This window comes from Macaca mulatta, chromosome 3, assembly GCF_049350105.2.
Source record: "Macaca mulatta isolate MMU2019108-1 chromosome 3, T2T-MMU8v2.0, whole genome shotgun sequence".
Taxonomy (NCBI): domain Eukaryota; kingdom Metazoa; phylum Chordata; class Mammalia; order Primates; family Cercopithecidae; genus Macaca; species Macaca mulatta.
Window position 1 is genome coordinate 14,557,096 of NC_133408.1, and position 24,951 is coordinate 14,582,046.

The 24,951-nt window shown below is 43.2% G+C and overlaps 1 protein-coding gene and 1 long non-coding RNA gene across 2 annotated transcripts in view; one reads left to right on the forward strand and one right to left on the reverse strand.

The window, feature by feature from the left end:
• Positions 1-20,354, forward strand: EPCIP (exosomal polycystin 1 interacting protein). The gene is made up of 2 exons (XM_001093585.4): positions 1-112; positions 19,413-20,354. Exon 2 carries the CDS (start codon positions 19,477-19,479, stop codon positions 20,134-20,136), a length of 660 nt encoding a protein of 219 aa, XP_001093585.2. The 5' UTR covers positions 1-112; positions 19,413-19,476; the 3' UTR covers positions 20,137-20,354.
• Positions 16,806-24,951, reverse strand: part of LOC144339670 (uncharacterized) — a 14,919-nt gene continuing 6,773 nt past the window's right edge. The window contains exon 4 of the long non-coding RNA XR_013414940.1: positions 16,806-16,943. This is a non-coding gene — a long non-coding RNA (uncharacterized LOC144339670). The remainder of the gene's footprint in view (positions 16,944-24,951) is intronic.

Sequence of the window (24,951 nt, forward strand, 5' to 3'; positions counted from 1 at the left end):
ATTCCACCCTGGCTTGCAGATTAAACCAGCTGTCAAGCCAGGGTGAAGGATCCGTGGCCAGGCAGAGGTCTGTGGAGTGGAGAGGCAAGGCCTCACGATGGAACTCTGAGATGTAAGTAATTTCTCTGTTCCTCTTTTTTAAAAAGCATGCCTAGTCTGACAGTTTTTAAGAGCTTCAGAATTTCTGCTGCATGGCAGGAACTGTGACGGTTGGAAGAACCATTATCAGGGTCACCTTCTTGTTGCATTTGCATTTCCTGAACATAATGTACATGTATGAGTGGCTTTCACTATGAAACACTACTTTGGGCTTCCAGGCATATGAATTCCTCTTTACTGAGATCCTGCCTTGAAAATGAAAGATTTTCAGTGCATTAAGCAAATAATGAAATGGTCTTCTCATTTAGACCCTAAAAAGATAAACTCACTTAAGGCTAATATAACAGAAAGCTCCTTGAAATCTTGTCTCTATTTTAAAACATCTGGCTAGACTTTTCCACTAGTCTTCAGTGCTAAATAACAATTAAGGAAAAGAGATATATCAGATCTGATATCTCTTTTCCTTTTTGTGATCACAAACAAAGAAAAGTGGGAACTCCCAAAACATCGGCTGATATTGTTTCTTTGCTCTGTTTTATCTTTTAATAGTATTATATTTACTGCCTATTTACACACCAGGCTTTATAGAGTTTGCTGATTAGAAAACAAAGAAAGAAAAGAAAGTAAGTTAAGATGAGCGTTAACATTTGGATTGGATAGTTCGTGTTTTTAAAAAATTGGTCTTTTATTCAAAAGTGAAAAAGCATGATAAATAATGTAGCAAAAGGCAAGATGAGGAGGGGAATGTTTTATCTCAAAATGAGTAGAACATATACAGTCTTGCATATATTTCTTTGTTTAATAAACATATTTCTGGAAAGTTTTTAGCACAAAGTATGTTGGTGTATATTGAGGACAGGAAACGCTTCAAAAACATTGTGCATAATATTTATTAAAAACCCATCCTTAAAAAATACCAAAAAGAAAAGATCTCATTTGTTTGAAAATTTTTTTACCAAAAAGAGCCATCCTTGAGAAGTTTTTTGCTTTTTTTTAGACTAAATAATGAAATATGTTTGGAAGAAAAAAAAAAGACTTTTCATTACTTTTTTTTCTGACAGAAATTGGGCATTTTCTGAAAATAACAGTTTCAATAAAGTATTTATGGATATGAGTGCTTTTCAAGAGCTGACTTGGATTTCTCAGCTTTCTTTTCCACACTAATATTTTTCACTGCTTAAAGCTGCTACATTATCAGCTTTTAAAATTCAGTGCCCAGTGGCTTGTGTCTGTGTCCGTGGGAGCTAGTAGGTCAACAGGCCCCAGTGGGAAGAACAGGCAGGCCTCACAGTTCTGTGGGCATGGGACCAAGGGGTAGCTGTGCAAAGCTGTGGATGTGAACCCTGGTGATGCAATGAACTGAGTGTCTACCAAGTCACTCAAGGGAAAAGCCTGAAGGATTTGCACTCATTGCCTAATTCACTCTCTCAAGGACTGTGTCAAGTAGAAAGGTACAGTAGCCACATATTCTAGTTAGGACTTCCCAGTGGCTCACTCTCTGAGAATTCTTTGTCCCACATTCCATACCTGTGTTAGCAGAAGCAGCACTCTGCTCATATTGTCCTCTATTCTGATTATGAACTTAAGAACAGATTTCTTTCTTATGGTTCTGGAGACTGGGGATTCCAAGGTCAAGGGGCCTGCATCTGGCAAGGGCATTCTTGCTGTTTCATCCCATGGTGGAAGGTAGAAGGGCAAGAGAGCATGTGCACACACATAAGAGAGACAGAGAGGAAGGGGGTCAAATTCATCCTTTCATTTGAAACCTATTCTCATGGTGACCAACCTACTCCTCAATAACAGCATTAATCCATTCATGAGGACACCACATCATAGCATTTAGCATGAGGGTTCTATACACATCTAGGCTAAATGCCACAGCATCTAGTAATAGAATACAATGCATGGAATCTCCCTTGAATAGACCCAAGACCCTGGGGTGGGAAATAGCACTGTAATTTCCACCATGACTCTTCAGAGTATAGTTGGCTGTCTGGGTTCAAATTTTAGCCATTATTAACTAGTTCTGTGACCTTGGACAAGTTATTTAACCTCCCTGTGTATCATTTCCTGATATGAAAATGGGACCATATGCAGTGGCTCATGCTTGTAACACCAGCACTTTGAGAGGCTGAGGTGTGTGAATCACTTAAGATCAGGAGTTCGAGACCAGCCTGGCCAAAATGGTGAAAACCCAGTCTCTACTAAAAATACAAAAATTATCTGGGCGTGGTGGTACACCACCTATAATGCCAACTACTCGGGAGGTTGAGGCAGGAGAATCGCTTGACTCTGGGATGCAGAGGTTGCAGTGAGCTGAGAGAGTGCCGCTGCCTGGGTGACAAACCGAGACTCTGTCTCAAAAAAAAAAAAAAAAAAAACGGGGCCATAATATCTACCTGTAGGATTACAGAAAGGATTAAATAACATAAAATGTGTGAAACACTTAGTACCTGGCACAAAAGAAACACTCATTAGATCTTACTATTAGTGAATAAAAATATGGATAGTTCCTGATATCATTCAATTTTCAACATACAACATACATGTATCACATTTTATATTTTAAAGTATATTGCCTCTTTATCAATGACAATTTGCTATATTTAGCTAGCTTAGCCTTGGGAACATGGGGCTGAGGAATGGCGAGTTATAGATACAATAACATTTCTCATAGGAGTCTGAACTTCCTTGGGGATCAGGAGCTGTGTGTTTGGCATGTTAAGTTGGAGATATCTACTAGACATTCAGAAAGAGCTATCAGATACAATGTGGGACATGTGAACATGATGCGGTCAGGAGGTAGAGACATATCTCAGTTCACCATCAGCATCTAGGTGGTATTGAACTTCACAGGACAGCATGCAGGCACCAAAAGTGTGGACGCACATACAGAAGACAGCCATGCACTGAGCTGCGGACATGCAACAATAACAGGTAAGAAGATCAGATGCCAGCCAAAAGACTGAGAAGGAGTGGCCATTGAAGGAGACAGAAAACCAGGGGAAGGTGACATCATGGAGGAACAGAAAGCTATTCACTCAAAAAGAAGGGAGGAGGCAACCAAGTCAGATGCTGCTGGGAAGTCAAACAAAATGAGACCAGGAAATTAATCACTGAATTTAGTATGGGGATGGTGGGATTCACTGGGAACCTGATGAGAATGGTTGCAATAGAATGATCACAGCAAAAGTCTGGTTTTTGGGAGTGGCTTAAAAATCTAACACAACTAGGTACTAGGCTCTGTGTGATAACAGATTGGCTTGCAAAACCTTTTTTTTTTTTTTTTTAAATTTATCTTACAATAGACTGATGCTGCACTCTAAGAAAAGTAGGTTTGAGTCAAACAAGAACTGTCACCTATTCCCCCAGCCTAATAAAATGTCATGAAAGAGGAGAGATTTGAAGACAGCATGAGAGATGAAGGTGGTTTCTTAGTGGATAAGAAACAGAAATCATCCCAAATACAGAGGGCGGCATAAGCAGCATGAGGGGAACAGGGTCCAGATTGGAGAATAAGAAAACACAATGCGGGCAGGCGCGGTAGCTCACGCCTGTAATCCCCACACTTTGGGAGGTGGGAAGATCTCTTGTGGCCAGAAGTTGTAGATCAGCCTGAGCACTACAGTGAGATCGTGTCTGTACAAAAAAATTAAAAACATTAGCCAGTGGTACGCACCCATAGTCCTAGCTATTCAGGAGGCTGAGGTTGGGAGGTTTGCTTGAGCCCAGGAGTTCAAGGTGACAGTGAGCTACTGCACTCCAGCCTGGGTGAGGGAGCAAGACTTTGTCTCCAAAAAGGAAAGAAAGAAAGAAAGAGAGAGAGAAAGGAAGAGAGGAAAGAGAGACATTGAGAGAGAGAGAGAGGAAGGAAGGAAGGAAGGAAGGAAGGAAGGAAGGAAGGAAGGAAGGAAGGAAGGAAGGAAGGAGGGAGGGAGGGAGGGAGGGAGGGGGGAGGGGAGGGGAGGGGAGGGAGAAGGAAGGAAGGAAAGAGAGAAAGAGGGAGGGAAGGAGGGAGGGAGGGAAAGAAGAAAGAAAGAAAGAAAGGCTGGGCGCAGTGGCTCACGCCTGTAATCCCAGCACTTTGGGAGGCCGAGGCAGGGGGACCACAAGGTCAGGAGATGGAGACCATCCTGGCTAACACGGTGAAACCCCGTCTCTACTAAAAATACAAAAAATTAGCCGGGCGTGGTAGTGGGTGCCTGTAGTCCCAGCTACTCGTGAGGCTGAGGCGGGAGAATGGCGTGAACCCGGGAGGCAGAACTTGCAGTGAGCTTGCAATCGATCGCACCACTGCACTCCAGCCTGGGCGACAGAGCAAGACTCTGTCAAAAAAGAAAGAAAGAAAAAGAGAGAGAGGGAGAGAGGGAGGGAGGGAGGGAGGAAGGGAGGAAGGGAGGAAGGGAAGGAAGGAAGGAAAGAAGGAAGGAAGGAAGGAAGGAAGGGAGGAAGGGAAGGAAGGAAGGAAAGAAAAAAGAGAGAAAGAGAGAAAGAAAGAAAGAGAGAGAGAGAGAGAGAAAGAAAGAAAGGAAGGAAGGAAGAACAATGAAAGCCCAGTGAGACATCACACACACACACACACACACACACACGTACTCCTCGAGGCTTGTCCCCACAACATGCCTTGGTGTATCTCCTTTCCCAGTTTTGATCCACTTCCCATAAAAGGATTACTTCGCATTTGCATCTCCGAAATGCCCGGTCTCTGGGTCATTAAAAAAAAGAAAAGAAAAGAAAAGAATCTTCTCTGTGGCCAGGAGGTCTGAATAATTCATTTGGAGTTGTGCCTAGACACTATTTCATGGGCACTCAGTTTAGCCCAAATCGTGACGCCAGATTATCTACTGGAGCTCTGCTGCTGTCACAAAACTAATCTTCAAAGAGTAATCAATGAGATCAGGATTCACTCTTTTTAAATAAAATTCTTATTTTGCAATAGTTTTAGGTTTACAGAAAAATCATGAAGATAATGGAGAGTTCTCATATAGAGTTAACATCTTACATTAGCATGGTACATTTGTCACAATTAATGAACTAGTATTGACACACTATTATTATAAAATAAAGTCCAAACATTATTCAGATGTCCTTAGATTTTTGCCCATTGTCCTTTTTTTTTGTCCCAGGATCCCATCCAGGATCCCACATTACCTTTAGTCATCATTCCCAGGAGGCATTTTAAAACTCTGAAAAATCTTTCAAGAAGGAAACAAGGTTTAAATGTTCATTGGTTCCAATATTTGTAACCAAAACCAGCAAAGGAAATTTTAATTCTTATTTTTATCCAAACTTGAATGGTCAGAACTATAGCTTGAACACAGTTGAAAGGAAAAAAAGCCCAAGGCTTACATCTCAAGGAAATAGTGCAGGTACTTTACGGGAATGTAAGAAGGCACAACTGTAAGTGGAAGATCTGAATTCCCTTTTATTGTTCTGGAAGCAGGTAATTAAAATAGTAAAGGTCTGCCAGCCTTTTTTTTTTTTTTCTCATCTCCTAGCAAAGGGATTAGTGTCTGACTCATTTTCCTTGGCAACCTCACACTCACATAATACTGGCCCAGTAATTTAAGCAAGCTCTCCCTGAGTTAGCTTTACAAGATTGGACTCTGAAAGGTTAGGTCGTGGGGGAGTTTTGCAGCAAGGGCTGTTGTAATCACTCAACCAAGAGCAATTAGGGGAATGGCTTTGTGATGCTCACAAATGTCTGTGAGACCAAAATATACTAACTGTACTGATGTTTTCCTTCGCCCCTCGGAGGGTGTGTGGCATAAGATGGAAAGGCAGTGATTGGAGGCCTGACTTGGGACTCACGGTCTCCATTCTAGCCAAGTGTATTTTACCCTTCATCCTCATCAGATTCAAGGGAAGTTGTAAGGCAACCGGGAACCTAGACTAGGCCCTTTGGTAAAGTCACAGGAGGTTGGAGGTGCCTCCTGGGATTTTGCCAGATGTCATTCAGTGGCTTTCAAGGATGATGCACAGCTAGGCCATAGGAGATTAAGCTCAAATTCCCACCCTGTCACCCATACACAGAAACTCATTCTGGTTTCTCTGCCACAGCTAGGCCATATAATGAAACTCGCTGAAGAAGAAGATGAATGTTGCTTGCTGATTTGATAACACTCGACAATCCTAGGAGGTAAAAGGCAAAAGAGGGGCTGGGCAAGGTGGCTCACGCCTGTAATCCCAGCACTTTGGGAGGCTGAGGCAGGTGGATCACCTGAGGTCGGGAGTTTGAGACCAGCCTAACATGGAGGAACTCCCTCTCTACTAAAAATTAGCCGGGTATAGTGGCGCATGCCTGTAATCCCAGCTACTCAGGAGGCTGAGGCGGGAGAATCGCTTGAACCCGGGAGGCGGAGGTTGTGGTGAGCCAAGATCGAGCCATTGCCCTCCAGCCTGGGCAAGAAGAGCAAAACTCCGTCGCCCCCACTGAAAAAAAAAAAAAACGCATAAGAGGGAATCAAGGACCAATAACATGCCTCATTGGCTTAGCCAACGTAGGGACTCATTTGGATAATATAAACAGTCGTGGTGTGCCCCTGTGTGCCCAGCCCTGTGCTAAGGTCTGGGGAAACTGCGATCAGCAAGAAGGCATCAGAAACTTGGCCTCTGAGACGGTTGGCTGTGTCCCCACCCAAATCTCATCGTGAACTGTAGCTCTCATCATTCCCTCGTGTTGTGGGGTGACCCAGCGGGAGATTATTGAATCATGGGGGTGGTTTCCCCAATACCGTTCTTGTGATAGTGAATTCGTCTCGCGAGATCTGATGGTTTGATAAGGGGAAACCCCTTTCACTTGGCTCTCACTTTTCTCTTGTTTGCCACCATGTGAGACATGACTCACTTTCCACCATGATTGTGAGGCCTCCCCAGCCATGTGGGACTGTGAGTTCATTAAACCTCTTTCTTTTGTAAATTACCCAGGCTTGGGTATGTCTTTATCAGCAGCACCAAAACGAACTAATAAAACCCCACAGTAAACCAACAAGGAAGCCCCGTATCCAGGCAGCAAATTACTGGGTGAAATTAACACCCAGGTGAGCTCAGTGCTTTCCAAATAAAATCTGCTTTTCAGGCAGTTCTTACTCAGCTTCTAAGCTCCTGAGCACTTTAGTCTATTTCTATGATTCAATCAATTTAATCTCAAACCAGTAATCCAGCTGATACCTGAAGAGCCCCTGGCTTCACCAGGCACAGATGAAGTTAAGTGAACACGAATAGCTTGTATTCTGCTGGTTCATGCTCCCACCTACCTGATACAGGTCCTTGCCTCCTGCCACCACTATGTCTACAAAATAGAATTTTCTCCAGGTGCTTCTTTGAGTCCCCAGGGGTCTTGCCTATGCTCACAATGGTCCTTTCATGTGCTCCTGTCCCCAGCCCCCACTGGATGCTGACTGTCCCTTGCCTTGGCCATGGGGCTCCCTGTTGCTTGATGACCAGGGAGCAACATCCAGGGGTGGCCCCAGTCTGTTCTCGAGAAAGGGTCAAATGGTGCCACCTGTCCCTCATTCCTCACTGTGCTAGAGCCGAGCTGTACTCAGTACAGAAGTGGAGAAAATGCTTCTATCCATCACTCAATGTCGCCCTTTCTTGCCTGGACAGGGGGCCACTTGTACCTCACATCTCAGAAATCTCAAAAGCACTTCTTGCAGCCTTTGCTTGCTACCTGACCAGACTCAGCCTCAGGCATATGTTTGGGCTGTAAAGACACAAATGCTACTGCCCCATCCCTCTGTTCTTCACTGCCCTGGACCCTCCCATATCCTCTTCGCTCTTCTTTCTTCTTCAACAATTCCACGTATGCAATTAACCACCTGAAGATGGTTCCTCCTCAACTCATAAGACATATCCAAATGTATCCGTTTGGGCTTGGCAGGATCCAACATGGTGTGACTATTCTATGGGAGCATTGAGTTTGGTATTTCAGGAGAATAGTTAGCCTGAGAGCTTATGATCTAGGCTAATGAGAGGAATAAACCACATAATATAATTAGCAAACACTGCAGGGCTGTGAATACAGAAGGGCTGCTTTGGTCCACAAGGGTGGTTTGATGTGGTGGTTTGGTTTCCTCATCATCTCTGTATTCATTTCCTATTGCTGCTATAACAAATTTCTACAAATTGGCCAGGCACAATGGCTTACACCTGTAATCCCAGCACTTTCGGAGGCCAAGGCAGGCAGATCACTTGAGGTCAGGAGTTTGAGACCAGCCTGGCCAACATGGTAAAACCCCATCTCTACTAAAAATACAAAATTTAGGCTAGTATGGTGGCACACACCTGTAATCCCAGCTATTCAGGAGGCTGAGGCAGGAGAATCGCTTAAACATGGGATGCAAAGTTTGCAATGAGCCAAGATCATGCCATTACACTCCACACTCCAGCCTGGGTGACAGAGCAAGACTCCATCTCAAAAAAAAAAAAAGAAAAAAAATCTACAAATTTAGTGGCTTAAAACAACATATCTATATTCTTTTACACTTCTGGAGGTCAGAAGTTCAAAACCAGTCTGACCAGGCTATTGTTAGGGGGTCAGTAGGCCTGGTTCTTTCTGGAGACTCCAAGGCAAAATCTGTTCCTTGCCTCTTTCAGCTCCTAGAGGCTGCTGGCATTCCTTGGCTTGTAGCCACATCGCTCCAATCTCTGCTTCAGTTGTCATTGCCTTCTTCTTATACAGACCCTGTTGATTACATTGGGCCCGCCCAGATAATCCAGGATCATCTCCTTATCTCAAGTTCCTTAATTTAATCATGTCTGTAGAGGACTTATGGCCATGTAAGGTAAAGCATTCACAGGGCCCAGGGATTAGGACACAGGCACCTTTAGGGACCATTATTTGACCTACTGTAATATCCATTAGGCACAGTAGGACATCAGAAATAAAGTGTTTTGATCACAGCCCACATTCCTGCTGTTCCTTTAAACATTTTACACACATTTAAATTAGTATAAATGGGAATCGGATAATTAATTTCTATTTTCCAGACTAGCTCACTAATAATTTCAGGACCTCACAGTCCTCAGCATTTACAGGAGGACATTTGTAAATCTGATTTGATTGGTTACAGGAAAAATCATGCAAAGAGACATTTTTGTTTTATGCTGTGCCTGTTCTCTCTCTAGTCAAATGTTTGATACAAGTAATGCATTAAATGAACCAGTTACTTTAGATTTCTTTGGGGTGGCTTTTGGGATGCCCTCACAGAGCATGGTAATATATTTGTTATCACTATGACTCCGATATTACAAAATATCATTGTCTATGAATAGTACTATGTATATTGTAGTATACCTATGAGTACTTATTAGTACTACAATATACATAATACTATAGAACTATTCAGACTGGGTGCGGTGACTCACGCCTATAATCTTAGCGCCTTGGGAGGCCAAGGCAGGAGAATCACTTGAGCCTGGGAGTTTAAGACCAGCCTAGACAACATAGTGAGACCCCATCTCTAAACACAATAAATAAATAATATAGTACTATTCATATATATATATATATATATATATATGATCACATGCATCTACTTTGCTTTTGTAACCTGTGTGGTTGGATTATTATCCTGTGCCATGTCAAGAGAAATAAGACTCAGACAGGTTCTCTGACTGATCCAACTATATACTAGTGAGTTCAACATGAACAGTCACAAAAATATTTTAAAGTATGTCCTCTCAAAACCCAAACTGCATACTTGAAGCTAATTTTGCCTGCATAATTCCAACTTACGGAGACATGAATTTACTTCATCTTTTTCTAGATGAGCAAATATATCAGATGATAGCATACAGTTTACAGTTTAGATCCTACTATATAAACCAAATGAGATTCTGATCACATCAGAAGTACTGGGAACTCATTTCCTGCCCCTCACAATGAACTGCGTAGACCACAATGAAAGGGAAATGATCTTCACCCACAGAGATTGCACAGAACGGCGACTTCAGCACTAGATCCTTGTAAGGGCCTGTGAAAACTCAGTGGCTCGTACCAAGGATGAGGATGTGCTGTTGTGGAATGTGAAGAAGAAATAAAAGACAACACGTACCACAGTAAGAAAACATTGGGGAGAGACCCAAATGAGCTTTCAACTTCATAAGCTTTGAAATATTAAACAACAAAGACATAATTCCCTTTTCAAATATCATCTTACATAGTGTTTATCTCTAACCTGCCTCCTGCAGTGCATTTGTGGAACAAAGCCAAAGAAAAGAAAAATGCTAAAATCCCTTTTTTCAAGAGCATTTCAAGGTCCTACATCTAAAGCCCTCACACAGTGCCTATGTGGGCATCTCATCCACATAACAGAATAGCCAACACCCCTCCTTGACCTAAATGGGAAGAGGGGTTGCACAACCCTGGACAAGTGGCCACTGGACCTGAGAACAGGTGACCACTTGTTTCTGGAGCCCTAGCGTGGAGTCTCCACCCCACACTCCTCCATACTTTCTATTTGATCCTTGCTGTCTCTCTAATAAGGAACAAGGTAGCCGTAAGGCTTACAGTGTAAATACCCTTGGGAAAGAATGTGTTGGTTTAAATTCCGATTGAGGCCTAACCAACTGGTATCAGATCCCAATCTGTGAGCGGGTTTTTAGCACTGGCTCCTGGAAAGAATGGATGATCAAGGAATTAAGAGGAAGGCACATCAAGGGGAACTGGGGATTGGAGAGCTACTCCACCTACTCCATAGCTTGCCATAACTAACCCTCACTAGCAGCTAGGCTTGCTGCCAGTCTGATGAAGCCCTCCAGAGTCTCCTAATTCTGAGAAAATGAGCTATGTTTTTCTCGTGGCTGTCAGGGCTCACAGTGAATGTCTCAGGGAGTGGCGTTCCCAGGCAAACTGTGTTGGGATGCTAAGAATGAGACAACGATGGGAGGTTGAGGCAGGAGAATTGCTTGAACCCAGGAGTGGGAGGTTGCAGTGAGCCAAGATCGTGCCACTGCACTCCAGCCTGGGAGACAGAGCGAGACGAATGCTTTTCTGTGCTGCCCACTGGGCTCTCCTGCTCCCTGTACCACTGGTTCCCTCCCAGGAGTTCTAACAGGTGTCCTGACTGCATGGTCATAGGAGGAAGACAGCCTCATCCTCATCCCCGCCTTCTCAATCCTACATTCTTGGTCCTCTCCATCCCCTTGAGGATTCCAGATATTGAAATAGATTTATCCAAAGAGCCTGGAGTTAGAAGGAGTCAACAATTGGATAGATGGAAATCATTGAAGAAAATACAAAAGAAAAATATTTTGAACTCACTGTCCTGACTCTAGTGTCTTCTCCCCAGATTTGATCTCTCCCTGGCAGCCTAGGTTACCTTCCTTAAACAAGATCTGAGCAGATGTCTCCTGCTTCAGACCTTTACCGTCTCATTTTTTGTCTCTTGCGGGAGCCTCCAAAGAGGGAGTTTACATCCCAGGAGGTTTGCAAGCCAAGCTAATGGGGTAGAGCTGAAAATATTCAAACTTTCATTTTTATTTATTTTTCATCTCAAATTTTTAAAAATGCTACTGTTTGTGTATTGTTGATAATACAGATGATATGTAAGCATGGTAATATGTGAATAGCCTATATTAATTAATTCCTAAATTAACAGATACATCTATTGGGGAGAGTTTTAAAATTATTTATTGATGGGGTGATGATCAGAAGAGTTTGGAGACCAAGTAACTGCCAGCATAAAGTCCAAACCCCTTAGCTTGATCAGCAAAGTCCTGTCTAACCCTGTCCTCCTGCCTACCTCCCCAGCCTCAGGGACCCCCAGATGTCTTATACCTGCTCTAAACATACTAAGGACTTTAGTCATTCTGACATCTGCACCAATGACTCTTGTATTTGCACTGCCTCACCTTTCCTAACCCGAACCTCTTCTCTGCCTGGCCCAAAGAGCACATCCTTTGGGAGTCTTTCCATTTCTTCCTTACCACCACTCCATCTGCATCTTTTTTTTTTCTTTTTTTCTTTTGAGACGAGTTTCACTCTTGTTGCCCAGGCTGGAGTGCAATGGCGCAATCTCGGCTCACTGCAACCTCTGCCTCCCAGGTTCAAATGAGTCTGCTGCCTCAGCTTCCTGAGTAGCTGGGATTACAGGTGCCCACAGCTGGGATTACAGGTGCCCACAACCACGCCCAGCTAATTTTTTATATTTTTAGTAGAGACAGGGTTTTACCATATTGGCTAAGCTGGTCTCAAACTCCTGACCTCAGATGCTCTGCCCACTTTGGCTTCCCAAAGTGCTGGGATTACAGGCGTCAGCCACTGTGCCTGGCCTCCATCTGCATCTTTAAGAACTACCAATCACGTTGTCTCATAATTAGTTGCCCAGTTGTTTGTTCCCAGAGTACATTCCAAGTTCTCTGGGCAAACTTCAAGTCCCTTGAGGGCATGGATGATATCGTCTTCATTTTTGCCTTCCCATGACTTAGGCCATTTGCCTGGCATCCAATAAATGTCCTCTAAATGTTGATTTCTCATTTTCTTTTGAGAAAAGAGGATGTAAAAATCATAAGTTGCAAAGCAATATTATCACCTGCTGTATTGTACCCAGCTAACACGGTAGGCTAGCTGCTTTGACAAACTTCAAGACATCAGTGGCTTAGAGCAATTGAGATCTGCTCCTCCCTTACATCACAGACTAATGCCATTAAGGGGGTAGAGGGGTGTGCTCTCTTCCATACAATCATTCAGGGATTCAACCTTTTGTCTACAGTTCTGCCATCTTCTAGGGCTGTCGGTTCCTTTGTGGAATCTTCTACCATATTCCATAGGCCAGAACTCAATCACATGGCACCACTTCACTACCAGAAGCTCAGAAATAAAGTCCAACAATGTGCCAAGGAAGAAGAGGTGAAAATGGTATTCATGGGGACTAGAAGTCTCTAACATACCTAGGTTGTAAGACACAATAAGTAGCTTGATGCAGCCATGACAAAAACTCGGCAGATGTCTATGCATCCAAATTTTTCAGTCAAGGTGCTAAAAACCGTGCATGACTTTTTTTTTGAGGCTGAGTCTTGCTCTGGAGTGCAATGGAGCAATCTTGGCTCAAAGCAACCTCTGCCTCCCAGGTTCAAGTGATTCTCCTGCCTCAGCCTCCTGAGTAGCTGGGATTAAAAGCACATGCCACCATGTCCAGCTAATTTTTGTATTTTTAGTAGAGATGGGGTTTCACCATGTTGGTCAGACTGGTCTCAAACTCCTGACCTCGTGATCCACCTGCCTCAGCCTCCCAAAGTGCTGGGATTACAGGAGTGAGCCACTGCACCCAGCCTTTGTGCATGATTGTTAAATATTTGAGCCTTTAAATCACCGGACAGGTTTAAAAACCAGAGCTACTATCAGAGTCAGTTTGAGTATTATTTTTGTAGTACAGCTGAAGACATCTCAAGAACAATACTAGCAACTAGCTGCATAAAGGCAGAGGGTTCTGAATTGAGGAGATACAGACATCAGTTACTTCAAAACAAATTCCACACAGATTCCTTCTCAATCTAGGATTACACCCAACATTTAGATAATGTTTATACTTGGCTTCAAAAGGAATGTTTCAAACTCGACTAGTTCTGTTTATAAGAAGATATTACTAGTAAGGAGATATTATGTCAGTGGGAGGATAGCATTTGGAGCATTTGCCCAAAACAGATCTGAAATGTCATAAATAATGATGTTCTGAGTGCTATAGTCCTAACACAAGAGACAAATAACTAATTGTGGAAAAATCAAGAGACATTCTCCAAATTCTTATAGCAATTAAAAATCAAAAGCACTTTAAAAACGTAATTTGGAAGTGAGTTTAATTTGAAATCAAAAGTGGTTTTTATTTTATTTTATTATTTGAGATAGAGTCTCACTCACTCTGTAGCCCAGGCTGGAGTGCAGTGGTGCGATCTCGGCTCACAGCAATCTCCACCTCCTGGGTTCAAGGGATTCTCATGCCTCAGCCTCCTGAGTAGCTGGGATTATAGATGTGCACCACCACACCCGACTAATTTTTGTATTTTTAGCAGACAGGGTTTCCCCATGTTGGCCAGGCCAGTCTTGAACTCCTGACCTCAAATGATCTGCCTCCCTCAGCCTACCAAAGTGCCAGGATGACAGGTGTGAACCACCACGCCTGGCGGTGATTTTTATTTTTAAAGTGGAAATGCAATTAGGGGAAAGACTCAAGAGAAGAAACTGTGAAAGGCTCGAGTCATAAGCTGAGGAGATGCCCTGGCAAGAAGCAGTCTCAAGTATAGATCTGAGTTATGGCTCTGGGGTTAAAATCAGAAGAAAGCCAGGGCCCGGGCACCCCAAGGAACACACTGTGAAGCCAGGACTTGGAGAGGTAAGCAGGGCTATCACTCACAAATGCAGTCCCCAACGTGTGTCCCAGCAAAAATCCTTGAAGATTCTTGGGAGGTAAAAACGAGGGGCCTTCCAGTAAAGGAACCAATTTGAAATTCTGAATATATCCCACAAAGTCAGATATATATCTGCACTCTTAGAGTTCATTTTATCTAAGTGGTGCTTTGGTGTTTGCTGAGACTGAGAGGAGTAGAGTTGCAATGCTCACCCACGCTCATCCCACAGGTCTTGTGGGCACCCACTTTTCTGACTGCCTACCTGGCCCTTTTCTAATAGTACCTCCTGATTTCCCTTTGCAGAACCATCCTTCTACCTTCTCAGTCCACTGTTTGCAGTGTGGCTGATCCCATTCACTGGGTCCTGAGCTGAGCGTACAACTCAGGAGACCAGTGTATTTTTGCCTCCAATATTTATTTATTTACTTATTTGGTTATTTATTTTATTATTATTATTATTATTATTATTATCATCATCATTATTTGGTTGCAAAGTCTCACTCTGTTACCCAGGCTGGAGTGCAGTGGCACAATTTCTGCTCACTGCAACCTCTGCCTCCCAGGTTCAAGCGATTCTCCTGCCTCAGCCTCCCTGTTGCTGAGATTACAGGCACGTGCCACACTGCCTGGCTAATTTTTGTATTTTTGCTAGAGACAGGGTTTCACCATGTTGGCCAGGCTGGTCTCGAACTCCTGAGCTCAAGCGATCTGCCCGTCTTGGCCTTCCAAATTTCTGGGATTACAGGCCTGAGCCACTGCGCCCAGCCATATTTATTTATTTATTAGAGAGGGGGTCTTGTTCTGTCATCTAGGCTGGAGTGTGTAGTGATACAATCATAGCTCACTGCAGCCTCAAATGGCCTAAGATTTCAAAGCCCAGTGAAATCACAGCTCACGAGGGGTACCTGAGGGAAACTAGGGGAGGAAGGTTTAAGACACAGTCTCCAGCAGAATTGGCTGTCATGAACCCGTGGAGTAAGAATTGGGGTTAGGTCATGAGAAGAACAGGTGCCTTTTCATATCATCCCTCCCTCTGTCAGTCACCCTAGGCAAGAAGCTATCCAGAGAGACGCCGAGGCCAGGGACTGAGAGTGCTCACACACCTTGCCCTGAACCTGCACTTGTGTCCCTATTTCTGCCTGTGCTGCCATAACAGATACCACAACAGGGTGGGTTAAACAACACCGAATTCTCAGACTCAAGTGATCCTTGTGCTTCAGCCTCCCGAGTAGCTGGGACTATAGGTGCGCACCATCATGTCCAACTAATTTATTTTATTTGTAGAGATTATGTCTCATGATGTTGGCTGGGCTGGTCTGGAACTCCTGGCTTCCCACAATCCTCCTACCATGGCCTCCCAAAGTGCTGGGGTTACAGGTATGAGCCACCACACCCAGCAGCCTGGTGCTATTTAAAAAGAGTTTTTTGTTTGTTTGTTTGTTTTCTTGAGAGGTTGCCCAGCTGATAGAAAGTAAACCTGGATCTACTAGTGACCATCTTGTCCCCAGAAGGAGTGATCTTGTCTGGGAATAAAGCCCACAAATGAGAAAGAATAACTGAAAGATGGAAAGACATTTCTGATAACCTTTTTTTTGAGTAGCTGGATCAAGCCATGCCTGAAATCCTTCCTTAATTTTTTAAATAAGTGAGCAGTTTCTTTTTTTTTTTACTCAAGTCAGTCTTAATTGGATTTCTATAGCTAGCAGTTAAAAGAGTTTGAGTACACTGTCATTTGGTAAACTATGTTTTTTCATTCATTCAATGAAATTTGTTGAGTCCTTGCTATGTGCTAGGCACTGTGTGGGAAACTGAGAATATAAAGCCCAAAAACTGTTCTCTCAAGGTGTTTACCCCAGTGAAAGAGAACCTTGAACGGTACAGCCAAGTGCAGTGGCTCATGCCTATAATCCCAGCACTTTGGGAGGCCGAGGCGGGCGGATCACCCTGAGGTCAGGAGTTCAAGACCAGCCTGGCCAACATGGCAAAACCCCATTTTTACTATAAATACAAAAATTAGTCGGGCATGGTGGTGCGTGCCTGTAATCTCGGCTACTTAGGAGACTGAGACAAGACAATTGCTGGAACCCAGGAGGCAGAGCTTGCAGTGAGCTGAGACTGTACCACTGAACTCCAGCCTGGGCAACAGATCAAGACTCCATCTCAAAAAAGAAAAAAGAAACTCATGGTAGACTGAAGGAGGAAAATATCCAACTGGCATCTCTGTGGCGGCCCCCATAAACGGGTTACCAGGGTATTTGCCCCACTCGGTGCCCTCTTAGTGAGCCTTCCCCCTGAGCATGTGTTCTTGTTCTGGCATTGGGACTTCCTGATATCCAGGAAGGACCATCCTGAGGTCCAGCCAGGGCCTTACTGTTGGGAAGTTGCTCACAAATTCTTCTGGGAACTTCTTGTCCCACATGTTCCAGCAAACCAATATCCTTTTCTCTTCTGATCTCTTTTCCTCCTCCACGGCTGCCCCTGAACAGGATTGGCACCTGAAAGAGGGAGGCGGGCACTTTTCTCAGTAAGTCTGGGCTGATGAATAGACCTCTCCCCTCTCTTTCCTTTTAAGGCTAGGGTCAGGGTGGGCCAACGGTATTGACGGCATTCCTGGTTCTGGGATGACAGGGTTACTGGGACACGAAGTCCCAGAGGCCTCCAGTGGAATCTGGGACAGCTGATTGTCTAAAATTATCTTGTAATTAATAAATTATTCACCGTTCCTCAGGACCTCAGGATGGTCCCTGCCTCCTGGACATCAGGAAGCCCAAAGACCAGAACAAGAACACATGCTCACTAAGCGGGGTAGACACACCCACATTCTAACACTGCTTAAGACTGTTAAGCCTCTTGTACAGGGAGAACTCTTGTTCTCCACGTTTCTCAAAGCTCTTTCTTTCATGACAAAATGTACCTATTAATAAATTCTTTAAGAAAATCCTGTGCCAACTTCAAAATAGACACAAAGCTCTATAAAGCGCCTTATCCAGTCCCCCACGTCGAATCTCTCTCTCTCTCTCTGCTGTGTTCTCATAGCAGCCTGTATGTTCAGTACAGCGCTTCTCAGTTCAGCCTTATTTGTCTTTTCCTTTGAGGATAAATCCTGGAGGATAGGATCCAGGTCTTTTGTATCTTTGTTTCTTCTGCTTGGCCTAAGCCAGGGCCTGGCACATGGCCTAGGCTGGGTCCTGCCCAACTCCTGCATTTGCCCCCTCCTCCCACTTCTTCCCCACTGCTACAGCCTCTCCGTCCTCACATGCAGGACTGGCCTGGCTTTGGGCTCTGATGCCCAGCCCATTGGAAGCAGAAGGAATTTCGTTAGGACATAAGTTCTATGAGGACTGGGCCCTGGGTTGTCTTGTTCTGAGTTGTAACCTAATGGCTAGCAGAGGGCGTGCCACCTAGTAATCTTCCAATAAGCATTAGTTGAAGGAAGGAAGGAAGGAAGGAAGGAAGGAAGGAAGGAAGGAAGGAAGGAAGGAAGGAAGGACGGACGGAAGGAAGGAAGGAAGGGAGGAAGGGAGGGATAAATGCATGAATACAGTCAGAATTGCTGTGAATCAATGTCTTGCCCTCTGTTCAAGTTTACGCGGCAGAGCTTACTTCTATCCTCCTGGCATTCCAGTCATGGGGTTGTGGCTTGTGCCTCCTGCCTGTCTACCTGATCCCTGACATTTTTAGCTTTGATTCCTTTGGATTTCTAATTGCCCTGTGGCCTCGTCTTACACCCTAATTGCTGCTTGTCTGCCTAGCCTCTTCCCTGCTGTCACCATACTCTTTGGACACATGTTGAGATCCTCAGACTGACCCTTCCATCTGTTGCTCCCTGACCCTTAGTGTAGTGGTCCTGCCAGTAGCTCTGGGCCCTCCCACTCAGAGGTCTCATGCCCAGTATCCCACCACACCCATGGAACTCAGCAAATGGAGATGGACTGAATTGTATTGTTTGGTTTCTCTCTTCAGTCATTGGGGGAATGCGATTACTTTCGTCAAACTGAAATGTGGTACGCTCTGCCATGATGTTCAGATCTCATTCCAATCACACCACAAAAGAGGACCCTGCATCTGTCATATGCCAGACACTGTAGGGCTTTTCCCCCAAAACTGGACATTGGTGTTGCTCTTTAAATGACCCATGCATCCCTACCTTATCTAGATTTTTTAGAAGTTCCTATATATGGTTTTGTTTTGGAGCCCTGCAATTGACAAGATCAGTCCATAAATTTCTTCTGGCATAAGAGTAGCTAAATCAAAATAATTGTGATTAATCAGTGGGTGATTAGTATTTTTGTTGTCTATTACCACAGTTACTTAGGTACATTAGGTAGGAGGCCCTGAAAAGGATGAATGGACCTACAAACAGATTAATACAGTGGGGATGGAAGGCATGTTTATCTACTTAGAAATTAAAGCTTACCATTAACTAAATGCTTCATTGGTATTCATGCTATGTTGTGTAATAGGTAGTGCTTGGATAGCTGAATCCAACAAAGAAGTGTTTGTCTCCTGAATTCCAGGAAGTCAGATATTGAGGGGGAGGAAAGCATATGCATGTTCAGGTGTTTGTGGGCACTTGATACTAGTAATTGGATGTTTGAAGAATGTGCTCTCTCAACTCCAAATCCCTGCCCATAGATAGGATGCGGTAGGTCTCCTCTCTGGCATCTGCTCTGGCATTGCTCTGGCTGTGTTGTTGACATGCTGGTCTCACTGTCAGCCGACATCACTGGGAGTTTTACACCTCAGATGAGCAGAGCTCAAAGGTTTGGCTGCTGTCTCTGGATAAGGTGCTGAGAAAAGAGCTTTCCCAGTGCCTGGGCTGCAAGTATTGCCTGCGGCTCAAGAAACAGTTACTAGAATAGTGAGAAAGAAATGTTTACAACTTGTTTTTTTCTGGGGTTCCTTTTCCACAAACTGTGTATTTCAAATGAAAGGTTGTGATAAAGCTGCCTGTTTTCTTTCAGGTGAGTTCCAACAAATTGGTTCACAAAGGTGGGGGATAAACACGCTGGCCCACGCTGGGCAAGCATGGCACCACCTCGCAGGCACTGTCTCCTTCTGATCAGCGCTCTGGGCATCTTTGCACTTAACTGCTTCACCAAAGGTCAGAAGAACAGCACGCTTATCTTCACAAAGGAAAACACCATTCGGAACTGCAGCTGTTCTGCGGACATCCGGGACTGTGACTACAGTTTGGCCAACCTGATGTGCAGCTGTAAAACTGTCCTGCCCCTTGCGGTGGGGCGAACCAGCTACAATGGCCATCTGACCATCTGGTTCACGGACACATCTGCACTGGGCCGCCTGCTGAACTTCACGCTGGTCCAAGACCTGAAGCTTTCCCTGTGCAGCGCCAACACTCTCCCCACTGAATACCTGGCTATCTGTGGTCTGCAGAGGCTGCGCATCAACATGGAGGCCAAGCATCCCTTCCCAGAGCAGAGCCTACTCATCCATAGTGCTGGGGACAGTGACTCCAGAGAGAAGCCCATGTGGTTACACAAAGGCTGGCAGCCATGTATGTATATCTCATTCTTAGATATGGCTCTTTTCAACAGGGACTCGTCCTTAAAATCATATAGTATTGAAAACGTTACCAGCATTGCCAACAACTTTCCTGACTTTTCTTATTTTAAAACCTTCCCAATGCCAAGCCACAAAAGCTATGTTGTCACATTTATTTACTAACATAATAACTGCGTCCAGCTGCCTGGAACTTTGGCAAATGATGGATAATTTGCAGAAGGAATCTGGAAATAAGGCCATGAGATAGGTATCCCTACCCACAACTGTGCCTCTCTCTGCAGGCTCCATTTGCAACACAGCCACACACACCAATAACCAGCTCTCGGTTCTGCTCTGTGCCCAACGGCCAGCGCACTTTTGAAAAACAAAAGAAAAAGAAACCCGAAAACCAACTTGATTCCATCCAGGGACATGTCTTGGGAGGCAGCTAGGCTTGGTCTCTGCAACTAGGAGCCTGTAGGGAAACATCCCGTCAGAAATGGAGAAAACAATACACCCTAGAGACTGATTAGTGGAGCTCCTCCTAGGAGGTGACCCTAGAAGAAACATATCTTCTTTCAAAATACTGCCTTAATTTTTTTCTGTTTCATTTTGTGAAATTGCTTGGAATTCCTCTAAGTAGAGAATAATTGATTTCAGAGGTCTTGGGACTGTGAGTTTTATAAAATGGCCGGGCGCAGTGGCTCACACCTGTAATCCCAGCACTTTGGGAGGCCGAGGCAGGCGGATCACCTGAGGTCGGGAGTTTGAGACCAGCCTGACCAACATGGAGAAACCCTGTCTCTACTAAAAATACAAAATAAGCCAGGCATGGTGGCACATGCCTGTAATCCCAGCTACTCCGGAGGCTGAGGCAGGAGAATCACTTGGACCTGGGAGGCGGAGGTTGCAGTGAGCCAAGATTGCAACATTGCACAACAGCCTGGGCAACAAGAGCGAAACTCTATCTAAAAAAAAAAAAAAAAAAAAAAAAATCCACTGCAATTGTGATACAAACGTCTAAACCTGGAGTGGAATGAATTTGAAACATTATTGCATTCATGATGCCATAATGATAAGAAATAGTCCATGACTTAACAGGATGTCCTGGGGCTAATGACTTTAGATCACATACATCACTTTTTTTTTTTTTTCCTCTTAACCTTAACATAGAGTAACTGAAATAACCTGCAATTTCTACATTTGCTTAATTGGTGGGGGACTTAGCCATTCAGGCTAATTAGCATGGGTCCATGTCAGTGTTTAAATTAGGCCAAAACAAAGACCGAAGTATTAATTTTAATAGAAAAATGTGACCTCATTACTGACATTGTACTTCAGATAATGTTAAAGTGATAGAAAAAGATAAGGAAAGGGGGAAAAAGGAGGAGAAAGGAAAGCAAGAAAAGACAAGTGAAAAGATTAGTAATATATTCACTGTCATTAGTTACTGAAAATATAACAAATTGAATTTTAATAATTTTTATTAATAAAGTATAAAATTAAATGATATTAGAAAGTATATGCCTCCTATAAATATCTTCCATTTGGTAGCTTTTAATAGTTTCAAAGCCCTTTCACATACGTTTTAAGTGAGTCTTTTGAGAAATACTTGTGAGTTAATGGGACTTAAATCAATAGAAAAGGAAAACTAATTTAGTTATAAATCAAGCCTGAGGTTTCAGATTTCTGGACTAAAAGTATGGTTCAGTTTGTGCTGCTGTGGGATGAAGAATGGGCAGAGAAAATCCACAGCACAGGCATGGGGATAAAAGGCATTTGGCACTTAGCTGCAGGGTTTGGGGGACAACAGGGAGTGGTGGGATGGTGGTTAAGTAAGGGTGCACGCCCCACCTGAAGCTCTATAGTGGCTCAGCTCCCACTGAGTGCTGCCATGGGAAAATCTGATGGGGCCAGATCTGATCCTTCAAGAGAATGAGGTATTCCAGGTTGTTATGTGAATTCTCACAATTTGTAAATGTGGCATGCCATTCAGCATTTTTGTCTGTTTGTTTTAATTAATATCATGTGGGTCAAACAAACTATGTCAATGGTACCTATCTGGCCTGGGGCTACTAGCTTGCCGCCTTCAGCCAGTGGTGTGCTAATAAAAGTTTAACCACCAGCTCTCCAACAGAAAAGGGAGGTGGGCTGCTCTGCCTGTGAAGTAGCCATGCTTTCATTCCTTTACTTTCTTAATAAACTTGCTTTCACTTTACTCTATGGACTCGCCTTGAATTCTTTCTTATGTGAGATCCAAGAACCCTCTCTTGGGGTCTGGTTTAGGACTGCTTTCTGGTAACATCTTTATGGCAACCGCGAAGGGATGATACTAAGGAGACCCCTGACCCAAAGGAAATAGAACAACACTGACTGGCCAACTTTGGAGTCAAGGAAACTTTTCTTTTGAGCTATTGACAGCTTTCAACAATTGAGTAAATTATGCTCCTGTGAACAAAATGTGAAGCATGTTTGTTTCTCTTTACCTAATTTCTCCAAAATCTGGAAACTAGTTATATTGCCTTTAGTCAGAGTTATGAATGGCCCTCACCATACTGAGACTTTCTCTGACTGAACTCCTCTCTACCCTGGATCTGAGACCCTAATAGTTAGGCAGGAATATCATCGCCCCATTCAGCCTCCAGAAGTTACAAAAGATGGACCTTCATCTCTCTACAACCCTTAGGATTAAGGGTTCTCTTATAAAAGGGATGGGGGAAATGTCAGAGGCGTTTAAACCAGAGCGACTCCACCTTGTATACAGGCTGGGTAAAATAAGGCTGAGGCCTGCTGGCCTGCATTCCCAGCAGGTTAGGCATTCTTACTTACAGGATAAGATAGGAGGTCGGCACAAAATGCAGGTCATAAAGACCTTGCTGATAAAACAGGTTGCAGTAAAGAAGCCAAAACTCACCAAAAGCAAGATGGAGATGAGAGTGACCTCTGGTCACCCTCACTGCTACACTCCAAACAGTGCCATGACAGTTTACAAACACCATGGCAACATCAGGAAGTTACCCTATATGGTCTAAAAGGGGAGGAGCCCTCAGCTCTGGGAATTGCCCACCCCCACTCCTTTCCGAAAAACTCATGAATAATCCATCCCAAGTTTAGTATATAACTAAGAAATCACCATAAAAATGGGCAACCATTTGACAAATATCATACCCAAGACAAATATCATAATGTTAAATTAGATAGTATTAAAGTGGAAAACAAAGAGACTAACAATCTAATAGAAAAACAATGAAATAAGCACGCAATTCACTTTAAGATGAAAACAAGTAGCCAATAACTGAACAAAAAAAAATTACCTCTACAAGAGAAATGCAATAGGAAACTAATATTTCATCCACTAGATTGGCAAAAAGTAAAGTTATTTGATATTCCATTTTGTCGTGCCTGTAGGCAAACAGTCTCTATTTAAGAGAACAAACTGGTACAATCACTTTGAGTACTATTTAGTAATGTGTCTTAAAATTTACACAAGCTAGAAAACAACAACTATATTTTTGTATATCTACATAGAGAAGCACCACACACACAGATACACATATGTTAGTTAGTAAAAATTCATTTAGCTCTTCACTTAATATAAATGCACTTCTCTGTATGCATTCTATACTTCAATAACAATTTTTTAAAAAGAAAAGAATGAATAGTATGACTAACATTCATGTAATTATCATCCAGAATTGACAAATATGAACATTTTGCCACATTTATTTTAAGATTTTTTTGTGAAAGAAATAAAACACTACTAGCTTTTAAAAATGCAAAGAAATTATAAACTTTAGTAGGTTTGTTGGTGGTGATAATATTGGTACAACAATTCTAAAACCACTTTATAGGATTGTGCAAAAAAGTAAATACATTGAAGTTTTTGGGGGTCCATCCAGAGTTGTAATGGTAGGAAATATGAAGTGAGGGAAGAAGCAGCCGCCTGGGATGTTGGATTGGAATTAAAGGTATCAGTGCAAACTCATGACTTATTTATTTATTTATTTATTTATTTATTTTAAATTTTTTTATTGAGACAGGGTATTGCTCTGTTGCCCAGCCTGGGGTGCAGTGGTGTGCTAATAGTTCACTGCAGTCTCAACCTCCTGGGCTCAAGCCATCCTCCTACGTCAGCCTCCCAAGTAGCTGGGACTACAGGTGCATGCCGTTATGCCTGGCTAATTTTTAAAATTATTTGTAGAGACAAAGTCTCACTACATTGTCCAGGCAGGTCTCAAACTCGTAGGATCAAGCAATCCTCCCTTATTGTGCTGGGATTACAGGTGTGAGCCAGTACACCTGACCGAACTCATGCTTTTTAAGACGTATGTCTTAGCTTTATCCTCTGAGAAAGCCTAGAAGCAATGACACCCCTGTGGCAAAGAACACAACTGATACCTAAATTGTGGTTTCTCAACATCATTCCCCACTAAAACAAACAAACAAACAAACAAACAAACAAACAAAAATAGGGCCTTGAAGAAATGGCTGATTCCAGGGGTCTGGAGAAACAAAAACATAAAGTGAGCTTGAAACATCTTACTGTAACAGAAAGTAAAATAAGGTCAAAAAGCTGATGGCGATGTAGCAAGAGAATACAGAAGCCATTGCAGAGAGTTTTACTGGCCAAATTAGGGACAATATAGACATCAAAATGATCAATTACAGAAATGGATTTTAGATATTGATTTGAAAACGACTCCATGAATCTGTACTGTCACTAAAAAAGTAAAAAAAAAAAAAGTGGGAAAGGAGAAAAGAAAGCCTGATTTACAGAAGAATGGCAACTAATAAATTTAGAAGGAGTAATAGAGAGTAATACCAAATAACCATTTTGCAGATACTATAGTAATCATGAATTCTGAAAAGAATCATTAATGGATGCTAAAATTATTGGTTGAAATTCTGAGGAATATTTACACAGTCTAAAAGTATCATCACTCCACAGATTACTTATTAATTACAAGCAGGACCTTTACAATGGAGAAAGGTCCATAA